We start from the raw sequence: 12,140 nt of genomic DNA, 5'->3' as shown, positions 1-12,140 counted from the left end.
ACTGTTTAATGAAAAAATAAATAAACAAATAAAATTGTGCATTTGTGTGTCTAACATTAGCTAAGTGCTTACTATACTCCAGAAATGATTTGTTGGGTACTACAACAAATTTCTAGGTACAGTTTAGAAAATTTTTGTTTTTGTCGTCTTGTTTCCTCCCTGCTTAACAAAAGAAAAATGCTTACGAGAGTAGGTATGAAATTGAAGAGGGTCAGGTACCGAGTTTTCCGAGGTAAGCATTCTAAGATTTTTAAATCCCCAAATTTTCATTGCATTTGCACTATTTGCATTTAGGCATCACCTTTTACTACCTCTGGGAAAAGTTTTGCTCTTCCCAATCCATGAGGAGAACGTGCACCATAAAGATGCTTAGGATAGTTTGCCCAGATAGGCCCTTCGATGCAAGTCGGCCTCCAGGTGCTACAAACCTTAAATGTATATAAGGCAAAGGGGCTGGGATTGCGTGGGGAGTTGGGAAGAAGTGCAATCCCTTCGGGGCAGGCGCCCGGCCAAGAGCACATTCCCCTACCCTCCCTTTGAGCCAGCCCGGCAGGGTTGGGAAGCTCCTCCCCAGCCGTTCCTTCCTCCGCCTTCGCCTTCGCCGCCTCCTCCTCCTCCTTTTCTCCGGCGGCGGCGTTGGGCGAAGCGTGAGCGCTGCGGTATTTTGTCCCGAACGGTGACCCCTCCTCCCGGGCAGGCTGCGGCTGCGGCGGCCGCCGTGGCGGCGGCGGCGACGGTGGTAGCCGAGCGGCTGAGGGGAGCCCCGGGCTGCCGGGCGGCGTGCAGGCCACGAGAGCGGGGAGCCGGCCGCCCTCGCGCGTTGCAGGAGCGGACGGCGTGAGGCGGCCGCGGGCGAGCCCTGCCCGGCCTCTGGGAAGGTGGGGGAGGCGCCGCGCACCTCCCGCCCTCTGGCCTCCGCCGCCGCCCCGCCGGCCCAGCGGCCCTGCAAACGCCGCCGCCGCCGCCGCCTCAGGCTCTGGCCTCGGGTCTTGTGGGCCCGGCGGCCCGGGCCGGAGAAGGAGGGCGGCGAGCGCGCCCGGAGCCGCCGGAGATGGCGGGAGGGCACTGCGGCAGCTTCGCCGCGGCGGCGGCCGGCAGCGGCGAGATCGTCCAGCTGAACGTGGGGGGGACCAGGTGAGCCGGCGCGAGGAGGCTCGGGACTGGGATGCCGCGGGCGGGCGGGCTCCAGCGGCGCGGCGGGGACCCGGCGTCGCGGGAGCGAGGGCGGCCGTGGGAGCCCAGGCCGGAGGGGAAAGCCAAGGGCCCACCAGGCGGGAAGAACGTAGGGCGGACCTCGAGCCGCCGAAGCGTCTGCTCCGGGGAGGGAGGCGGAGGCCCTCCTGGAGTCGGCCGGCGCCTGGCCCAAGTGGCCGAGTTGCAGCCTCCCTAGAATGCCGACCTTTGTCCCTCCCGTTTCTAAGGTGTCAGGCCAAGAGGAAACATTTAGAACCTGCCCTAATATGAGAGTGTATTTGAGGAATTTGTTTTCTAGAAGCCTGGCCTTGTGGTTTGGCTGTTGCGGATGAACCTGCCTCCCTCTCTCGTTGGTCAACCAGGTGTCGACTTGCAGGAAACAACAGCATTCCTCTCCATGCCTAATTCGGGGATTTGTAATTCGAAGAATTTCCAGGGTGGGAGCACAGCAGATTTGCAGTACATTGTTATTTATTTTAAGAATTTCTAGGTGCATGGGTTTGACAGGTCTGTTCAACTTTTTAGGGCAGTGTGTCCAGAAAGTGCAGCTGGAACAGTTGGTTCTAAGAAGCTTTGGATGTTGGCTCAGCATGGCGTGCTCGGAGTAAACAGACTGAAAGCTCTTCTCTGTCTATCCTCTCTCTGGCCTTCCACTCCCTCTCTGTGCCTATTATTAAGCTTGTTGAGGGGGAAATAGTAGTTTTTGTGGATTTCCCATAACTTATGAGTCACTCCATTCAGAAAAGGGAGTTTGCTAACTCTGATTAAAAGAAGGGGTAGTTGAGTTTTAGGCTTGGTAGGAGTCAAACAATGAATAAATAATTGCTTTGGAATATAGTGTATTTTGCTGTGCTTGAGAACATGAACGATTGCAACCAGTATTTTTAAAAATGAAAACTGGCAACTCTGAACCATAGTGATTAAAAAAATGTATATCTTAATGCTTTAATCCTAAACATTTAATAGCTTTCTAAGTGTATTAGAGAATGCAACACAAAAAACAGTAACACTGCACAAAAACCAGTAACACTATGTTCTTTGTCAGCTCTTTCTTTTTCTTATCACCCCAAAGCAAAACTTTTGAGAATTGCAGTATATTTTTGATTATAATGGATACCAGTCTTATGGAGAAGATTTTGTATCTTCTGATTTAAGAAACGGAGTTTTCTCTAAAATCATGTGAAAATATTGCAGGTTTGGTAATTTATGGTTGCAAAAACGGAATACCCTGTAAGAGTAGGCCTTCAGTGTGTGTTAATACTAAAGAGTAGCAGCATTATTTAAAATCCCTACACTGGTTTCTAATTGCTGTTGATTGTTGATATATTGCTTTTCACACATTCAAAAAGACGTAGTATTATAATAAAAATTAAACAGTATTGTTATTTACTGTGTATTGAAAATGGATTGCTTAAGGCTGAGTGAAGTCTTGTTAATGTCTGCAGAATTCAGTTTAAAATTTCAGAGTGTGTAAGGCAGTTATCATAGCACTGTAAACATTTTACCCTGTGCTTGTGTTGTTTCTGGAACTCGATTTTATCAGGTTCTAAATTTTTATGAGTGATTTAGCAAAGAATGCAAAATAAGATAATATTACTGGTTTTAGAAATTAAGACAGATGAAATTTATTAGAAATGAAAAAGTTAAAAATATCAAACTTTAGAAATATTAGCATAAAAAATTGTATAAAATAAATAGTAATGATGTGGCCTGTGGAAAACAGCATCTGACTCTAGGTATTCTAAAAATATTTTTTAGATTTGCTTTGAACCATACCCTTGTGCAGCATTTTAGAGCTAGAAGAGATCTGTGAAAGTCCTCTACATTTTGTACAGAGAGTAACAGTCACTTAAGTCATTATAAGACCAAAAAAAAAAATCCTGATGTGATTTGTTATCAAAGTTGAGGAATTGCCACCTGTGGCATAGAATTGAAACTTTGAAGTGAAAGAGCCAAATTCACAGGGAAAGTTTATTGGGAGCAGAGAAACATATGCTATAAATAAGGTCTCTGCCCCCCCCCCAGAAGAGATGAAAATAGATGTATTCGAAGGAATAATAGAAATGACTCATTTTTATGATTCCTTTAATACTTTGTGGATGATTTAGGAAGTAGAGAAGATGAAGTTTCATTTAGAATTGTTATGTTGATTATTTATAAAAAAAAGGTAATGAAGTGAAAGAAACCAAATATGACTCAATATGTGGGTAATTCTGTTACAGATAAGTATGATTTTGGGTCTCATTAGAGAGGGCCAGGACCGGGCAGTGGGAACTCATGGACAAAGAGCTTTGGAGTCAGAAAGATGTTTTCAGTTCTCAGCCTTTACTAAAGTCTAACTAGCTCAGCAACCTTGAATAAATTATTTTTGGTGTTTAGTAAAGTGACAATAATAGCACCAACCTTACAGGATTGATACAGGTATTTGAAGTAATGTGAAATGCAAGGGCTAGTGACATTATCAATAGTTACATTGCAGAATAATATTGATTAGATTGCTTCCAAGTTAATTTAGTAGGATGCAAGTAGCACAGATTGTAACTGTGGATATGCTAATTTCTTTAGTAATTCTTATGCTGAGATCAGATTGCACATGACCCTATTCTTGGCACATTATGGGTATGAAATTAAAAAAACAGAAAAGGCTTTCATGTATATTTCAAATAGTTATGCTCATCATATGTAATTTTAAATGTCTTAGTTTTCCTAAAGTTATATTTGGAACCAGTTTTAGGGTTTGGTGTTTAAAAAAAAAATTGATGGGGATGAAGGTCCAATCCCTTTGCCTAGAAATTCCATATTGCCAAACCCACCCCAAAATGCTGATAGAAATTGATAGTATGACTTTCAGTTAAGCAAATTAAGCAGACCTGTTTAATTTTCTAAGTAGCACATAATTTGAATTAATTTGAAAACAATGTGCTGAATAAGCAGTGCCCATGAAAGGTCACAAACTGCAAGCTATCCTGGTTTGGAATTAATTTGATGGCCTCCAAAACAAAGTGAATCTTTGTTGCAGTGGATCCTTGAATCCTTTTAGTTTACCATTGACTGGATTTGCTTTGATTTATTTGACCAAGTCAGTTTCCTGTGACTGATGGTGATCTACATACTTTTCATTTTTTCTTAAGAGTCCAAGAAAAACATTTAAGAATATGTGCAGTGTTTTCTAGAATAAACTGGTTGGCTCCTTTCTTAATCAGATTAATGAGCATAGGAACTGCTTAAAAACAGACTGTCCATAATGTATGGAATTAGTTAGCAGTTCACATCTATGTATTCTCAAAAGTACCCCTTACATTAGTTTGCGTATAAATAATGTCTCTAATAAATGAATTATTTTACTATCTTTAGTAGTCAATGAGAGAATACTTTCCTTACAGATTGTAAGGTTGTAGGAAGATAGGAGGAAGCAGAGATAATCTTTTGTACTGGAAAGCATATTTTGATGATAGAAAATTGCTGTTGGAGACCAAAAATAAAGCTGTATGGCACGGTGCATACACTTTCTGCTGTAACACTGAGACTGTTACTTCTGAATGGGTTGTAAAGAGGGCAGTTTAGTGACATCTGTTTGTCAACACTAACTTACTCTGGAAATGCTCTATTGTAACTATAAAAGGCCCACAGATTGTACAAAAGAACCACTGTCTTGGCCGGGCGCGGTGGCTCACGCCTGTAATCCTAGCTCTCTGGGAGGCCGAGGCGGGCGGATTGCTAGAGGTCAGGAGTTCAAAACCAGCCTGAGCAAGAGCGAGACCCCGTCTCTACTATAAATAGAAAGAAATTAATTGGCCAACTGATATATATAGAAAAAATTAGCCGGGCATGGTGGCGCATGCCTGTAGTCCCAGCTACTCGGGAGGCTGAGGCAGAAGGATCGCTCGAGCCCAGGAGTTTGAGGTTGCTGTGAGCTAGGCTGACGCCACGGCACTCACTCTAGCCTGGACAATAAAGCGAGACTCTGTCTCAAAAAAAAAAAAAAAAAAAAAAAGAACCACTGTCTTATATATATATATATATATATATATATATATATATATATATTTACTGTTGTATGTAAAACACATTTCTGAAAATGAGTTTGAAAGGTGGATGTACAGGCATTTAAGGGATAATCCATTTATCAAGAAATATAAACTGAGTCACTGTTGCCTCAGGTGCTTGGGTAGACTTGGAAAGTTGAGATCTCTGACACTGTGTGTAAGCCTTGATGATCACAATTCCCAACCTGGCCTGCAATCCACTGTTGTTTGATATCCCATTTGGAAATGGAATGAATTTTGAAGTTTGATATATGCTGCAATGAGCAGAAAGTAAGCAATTTCTACTTTTCTGATAATTCTAGGCTGCTGATTTAGGTGGTGGCAGACAATAAATAGAGAGGTGATACAGTATTTACCCGCACAGACTGGGGAACATCCGTAAGCCATTTTGGCTGAGGCTTGCCTGTCTGTGTTTGTGATAGCTCGTGGCAGCCAGTGCCACAATTCAATCACCTTGTGTAGTTTACGTATGAAAGATAAAAATAAGTTTTGAGATTTCATGTAACACCAGAAAATGAATATGAAATGAATGTAGAGCTCTGCTAGGCTCTCTTCTGTGTGAGACAAGATTATAGTTTAATGTGATGTCTTAAAATGAAAATATTTAGACAAGGACTAGACTGGATGAGTGCTATATGGCTTTCTTTGCCATATTAGTTCGTGTCATTTATTGGATTATTGTCCCGGTCTGTTATACTGTACTTTGCTAAAGATTCCCCAGAATTGATGTTAATAAGCACACTTGATCAAATGGTAGTTAACCTAAAACAATTATTGCTGAATGATTTTTGAATGAATGAATGCAACCGTTGTAAATAGCCCTAGACGACATATAAAGAAAGTGTTAAATGCATAAACAGTGAAATTGCTCCAAACTTAAAAAGAGCTAATTTAGGAAAGAATATTTGGAAAAGCCATCACGGAGAACGTAAAACCTGAGTGGTATCAAGAAAGATGGTTGGCACTTGGATTATTGGACGTGAAGAAGGCAGTCTAACTGGGATAAAGGTACCAAAATGATAGAGAGCATGAATTGTTTGGGGAATATTAGGAAGTACTTACTAAGTTTATCTTAGAAATGAAATGGGACCTGAAGATAATTTTGTATGTTATACTGAGAAGTTGCGACTTGGTGTGATGGGTTTATTGTTGATTCTTCAGTAGATGAGCTTACTGGAAAGTAGTGTTTTAGGAACCATTACGTGGTAGAGAATTAGTTGATTTTATTGAGAGTTCCTCAAATAATCTTAACACTGAATTGAAAGTAGCAAAAATTATAAATATTAAAGGTAATGAACATATCGATGTAGCTAAACTATAAAACAGCTTGTAAATCATTAGGATATTAAAACAAGTTAATATTGAAATTTTGAATCATGTTCTCATTTCTAATATCATAATTTTCAATTGCAGATTTAGTACCTCAAGACAAACTCTTATGTGGATTCCAGATTCTTTTTTTTCCAGGTATTTCATATAATTTTTAGTATATTTTAATTGCTTATTAACCATAGTATAATAATTTTCCATATAAGTTAAAATATTTTTATTTGTTGAATAAAAATGTTAACTCTTAAAATAGAATTTTTCTTTTGTCTTAGATGACTCACATGTAGTGGTCTTTGACATTTGATAAAGAATTAGGATGTTTATTTTCACATTTTTAAAACTAACTCTAGATTATTGTTAATAACTTCTAGTTTGCTGAGTGGAAGAATTTCAACACTTCGAGATGAAACTGGTGCTGTGAGTATAATAATGCTGATGTGTTTCTAAATTAGATCAATTAATATTTATAATGCTTGGTCCTAACGTAGTTATTCTAAGAAGATACGAAAGCTAATATTTTAACCACTACATGAAAATGGCATAGTTTTATTTCTTATCATATATAGTGTTTTTATAATTATACAAAAGAGCCCTAAACAGGGACTGCAATATAGCAATTTAAATATTCATGATTAGAGATATTGTTGGACATGAACTTACATTGGAAATAGGGAAATCAATAGTTATGTTTTTAATCAATAATTAAATCAATAAAATAAATATTAAATTATTAAATATTTAATATTAAATAATTAAAATCAATGAATAAATCAATAATTAAATTTAATCAATTAAAACTTAAATAGATGTAACTATTAAAATATTTTGATATTAGAATGGTAAGAGGTTACAAATTAGTAAAGTCCTACCTATGATTGTTGATTTTGGAGAATAAACTTATGGACTTGTATGGCGGTGGTGCAGTGAGGAATGTAAAGTACTATAAAGTTTCAGTGTAAAAAATTGGTTTATGCACTTAGAGGCAACAAAGTGATCCATAGTGTTTATTTGCTGTGGTGAAATTTGCAGGTGAAATTAGGCAGCAAAGGCAGATATGTCCATATGAGATCTTATTGGTAATAAGATCTCCATAAATTGTGGTGTTTCTTCAATTTTTGAGTGGCTCTAATAAAAACGAGCAAGAATTTATGAAGCTTAGAAGAACTTCATGGATTGTTTTTACATATTTGATAATAATATAAAGAGTTTTATTATTGGCTTCCATTTCCTTTTCTAATTGACTTACATAAGCTTTAAAAGATGTTCGATTTTTTGATTAGATCTTTTGTAATTGATTCAAAATATAATGTTGATATACATTCCCATAAAAAGTTATCAATTATGTATTTCACATTTTTAAGCATTTTGTTTTCCCCTTGTTTAATCTGTGGTGCTGTATTTGTTGGTTGGTTGTTTGTTTATTTTTTAGAGAGAGGGTCTTGCTCTCTCGGCCAGGCTAGAGTACAGTGGGCCAATCATAGCTCACTGCAGCCTTGAACTCCTGGACTGTAGAGCAATTGTCCTGCCTCAGCCTCCTGAGTAGTTGGGACTGTAGGAGCACACCACTGTACCTGGCTAATTTTTAAAATTTTTTTGTTGAAACAGGGTCTCGCTATATTGCCCAGGCTGATTTCTAACTCTTGGCCTCAAATGATCCTCCCTCTTTGGTCTTCCAAAGCTCTGGGATTATAGGGGTGAGCCACCTCACCCAACCTGTATTTGTTATTTCAAAAAAACTTGCTGCTGTTGTTGTTACCCCTATAGGAAATTGAATTCTCCCAGCCCTCAAGGAAATTGAAATTAGTAAAAATGTAAATGCAAAAGTCTTAGGAGAATAATATTTTTTTCCAATTTTGACAGTAGTGTGCAGTATTTTCTTTTCTTGATTACTCCTTTGTACATTATAAAAGTTCATTGTTTTAATGATTCACATATGAATCACAAATTATGTAAGTCACAGTCATTATCACCAGTAATTAAAGATTTGACAATATAAGAAAGTACTATTTGTAATTTCAAAATATTTATTGAATTCTAGAATATTTTAGATAAAAATGTTTCCTCAGGTGTCACTTTTACCAAAGATAACAATAAATAGAAATGAGAAAACTGACTTGTTAGATAACATTTCCACTATATATTAAAATATCAATTTAATAATAACTTTGGGGGGAGGAAAAACACTACCACATTAAATGCACAGTTATAACTGCATTCCAATTTTAGAAACATTAAGGTTTAAGAGTGGCATCAAGGAAAGATAGTGTTTAAATAATTCAGTCTTCGTTCTTTGTTAGTGTAACAGACACTGAAGTTAGAAGTGTAATTTGTAATTTGAAAATAAAACAATTCTTCATTTGCAGATATTTATTGATAGAGATCCGGCAGCATTTGCACCCATTTTAAATTTTCTTCGGACTAAAGAACTAGATTTAAGGTAAGAAATGCATTCTTTTCAAAATAAATTCTTACTGATAGGTATGTGTTTTTATATATTAAAAAGTTTTTCTTTTCCTATGACTATTTTTGATAAAAAACTTGCTCAGACTTAAATTCTTCTAGATATAAGCCACTGTCATCTCTTCCTTCGGAGTATTCCAACAGCTTCCTAAACCATTTTCTCTGCCTTTGTTCCTGCATTCCTCCAGTTCATTTTTCACATTGCAACCAAAAATTATCTTCTAAAAATATAAATGTGATCAGGGTACTGTTGTGCTTAACACTTTTATTCAACATGTTATTGGACTAATAGTTAGGAGTTTGGACTTGATCTTGTTTCTCCTTAAACTGGCCCCTGCTTAATTTCTCTTCATCACTTTCAACCCTTTTTGATTTCACCTTTATCCTGACTTTTTCCAGTGATCTATACTGTCTGCAGTATATAGCTATTCATAGTTTCCTATACTGTCATTACCACAGCATTTGTTACACTTACTCCTTCCTTCTTTCATTAGACTTTAAATTCCCAAAGAGCCAGCACTGTGCTTGACTCATAGTAGGAGTTCATTACGTGATTTTTTTTTTTTTTGTGGACAAATGAATGACCATCTAAACTATTTCTTTAACTTTGCCATCTTGACTATAGTCTGGGTTCCTGTCAAGAAGCTCTAATTTGTGTTTTATTGCTCTTTTATTTCATGTATTCCCAATAAACTTTCATTAAGGGTCTGTTAATATTTTTTTAGATGTGGTTTTTGAAAATCTAGTTGTTTATTTTAGCTGCTATTTTATAATATGTGACCTGTGTCTTGTATTTACCGGAAGGTAAGTTTTTCTACAGCGAGATGTTTTGTCTGGTTTTTTCCTTGCTGTTGTATTAAAATACTGCATATAAATATTTATTGAATGAATAAAGAGTTTGTTTGACTTTTTGTATGTTTTTTGGTTGGGATTGGTTAGAGGGTGAGAAGTACATTGTCACATTATTAACTACTTATTTCTTGAGTAACATTATTTTCACCCATCCCATTTGATTAAAGAAGCCTAAGCTTACTTCTAGTGTCTTTACAACTAATCCACAACCATTTCACCGATAAAAGGCAGAATATCTATTTACTGACTGCTTTTCTTATAGATTACTGCCTTCTTTCACTTAAGGAGGCTTAGCAAATTTAAGTTCTCACAGTGATACCTTCTAAAAGAAGATGAGAAGAAATTTAAAAAAAAAACACCAAAAAACTGTTCCTTGCATAAAATTCTTGTATTGTCCTTATATTTTATTATAATTATCATATTTGTTTGCCTGTCCTCCCCAGGAGACTGGAGCTTCTCAACAACTGTTGTGTATTTGTGTCCTGAACCACCTTGTAATTGTTAGTACTGCTCTACTGTTATAAAAATAATTTTAAAATAAAACAGTTTTAAGCATTCTTATATTAAACTAGCCATAACCAGTTTTATAAATAAAAACAATATAATATTGCAATTGCATGTGTTTATTAAGGCCAGGGAATATTTTTAAAGTAAGAAGAAATTACAACTGAAACCTAGAATGAACTGTTAGCATTCTAAACTCTGAAGCTTCTGTTCTTTTTATCTTCATATTGCTTAACTTTACTACTATGTAGTAACATCATCTTCATCTGGATCACATAGCCCTTCCCAAAACTGTTGTGTTTTCCTATTTTCTTTATTCGGCAATATTTATTGTATGACTATTATGTATATTATATACACTGTGCTAGGTGCTATTTGAGGTATACAGAAACGGATCAGAAGTAGATCACGCTTGCAGGGAGCTCACAGTATAATTGAGGAAGTTAAAATATGTATAGAAATAATTGTGATAAAAAATGAAAAGCAATGCCATAAGTGAGTGATTTCCACTGTATTGTTTGCCTTATCAGATACTTATAAATAATTTATTTGTATTGGCCCTATAGAGCCCTCATCTCTCTCATTTAGTCATTTCATCTATGTTTGAATGGTTTTTAAGTAGGTAATAAAATATTTTTGTTCACATGAAGTTTGTATTTAGTCTTTTCTAAATGATTAAGACTTTTAAAATAAAAAATATTAGGAGAGAAGTGAAGTTTTAAAGCCTTATGACTTTGTACTAGTAATTTCCCTAGTACTACGAGTACCTTATACCTGGTACTTTTTCCTTTTGCTTCAGATGATAATATAGATTTCCACTGTTAGAGAATTTACATCATTTTTTTTTTCTTTTAGGGGAGTGAGTATTAATGTTCTCAGGCATGAAGCAGAATTTTATGGAATCACTCCATTAGGTATGTGGTCTTGATATTTATTTTATGAATTGATCCTTTGTGTACTAAACTTGCCCAAATGAAATGGGTTTTGTATCACAGCCTAGTTTTTGATGGAATCGTTCAGTGCTTAGTTTTTGTGGATTTTCATAGTAAAAAGATGTTGTCAACTCTGACATTTTCCTTTTCTTTCCTTATCCTTTTAACTAGAGAAAATAAAAATGGAGTACTGTTTTTCTGTTTGCATGTACTCTTGACAAGTTTGCTTTGAAATGTTTTTAGTAAGAAGGCTTCTCTTATGTGAAGAATTGGAGCGTTCATCTTGTGGCAGTGTCCTTTTTCATGGTTACTTGCCTCCACCAGGTATTTCTGCTTTATTTATTCCTTTTAAAAATTCTTTATCATTAAGCAAATACATACTTTTTAAATAGGAAAAACTATTCCTTGGATATTGAGTTTCTTGTCTCTAAATCTACTAGAAATGGTAAGAACTTTAATTTTTGCAGAAATTAAGTCATATATTAATGTACGGGGTTGGCAAACTTTTTCTGTAAAGAGCCAGATAGGTTTTATGAGCCAGAGGATCTCTATGGCAACTACTAAACTCTGCCATATATACTACATAAACATATGGGTGTTACTATGTTACTGCAACTTTATTAACATAAATAGCCATTAGGCTGGATTTTTAATAGCCTGTAGTTCACTGACCCCTGTGTTACAGCTCTAGTTGTCAAACTCCTTTCTGGAGAACTGGAGGAGCTCTACAGAGACACATCAGTGTTGCCTCAGCCGCACCTCAGTCAGTTAGAAGAGTCCTACCTTTACCTGTGTTACAGTGTGCTGCTTAGCCAAATTTCAT

At 36.8% G+C, this 12,140-nt stretch overlaps 1 protein-coding gene across 2 annotated transcripts in view; it reads left to right on the top strand.

Moving 5' to 3' along the window:
• Window positions 1-918: 918 nt before the first annotated feature.
• Window positions 919-12,140, top strand: part of KCTD3 (potassium channel tetramerization domain containing 3) — a 53,710-nt gene continuing 42,488 nt past the window's right edge. Inside the window, exons 1-6 of one of the 2 annotated variants that reach the window (XM_012781748.3) lie at window positions 919-1,134; window positions 6,654-6,707; window positions 6,941-6,986; window positions 8,933-9,006; window positions 11,241-11,299; window positions 11,561-11,641. In XM_012781748.3, coding sequence (XP_012637202.1) covers window positions 1,052-1,134; window positions 6,654-6,707; window positions 6,941-6,986; window positions 8,933-9,006; window positions 11,241-11,299; window positions 11,561-11,641 — 397 coding nt within the window. In that variant the 5' untranslated portion in view covers window positions 919-1,051. Of the gene's footprint in view, window positions 1,135-6,653; window positions 6,708-6,940; window positions 6,987-8,932; window positions 9,007-10,466; window positions 11,300-11,488; window positions 11,642-12,140 lie in introns of those variants that run through there. The other variant, XM_012781749.3, reaches the window with a different exon arrangement.

Source organism: Microcebus murinus, chromosome 23 (genome assembly GCF_040939455.1).
Source record: "Microcebus murinus isolate Inina chromosome 23, M.murinus_Inina_mat1.0, whole genome shotgun sequence".
Taxonomy (NCBI): domain Eukaryota; kingdom Metazoa; phylum Chordata; class Mammalia; order Primates; family Cheirogaleidae; genus Microcebus; species Microcebus murinus.
The sequence above is the reverse complement of the archived record's forward strand: the minus strand, read 5'-3'. Positions and strand labels throughout refer to the sequence as shown.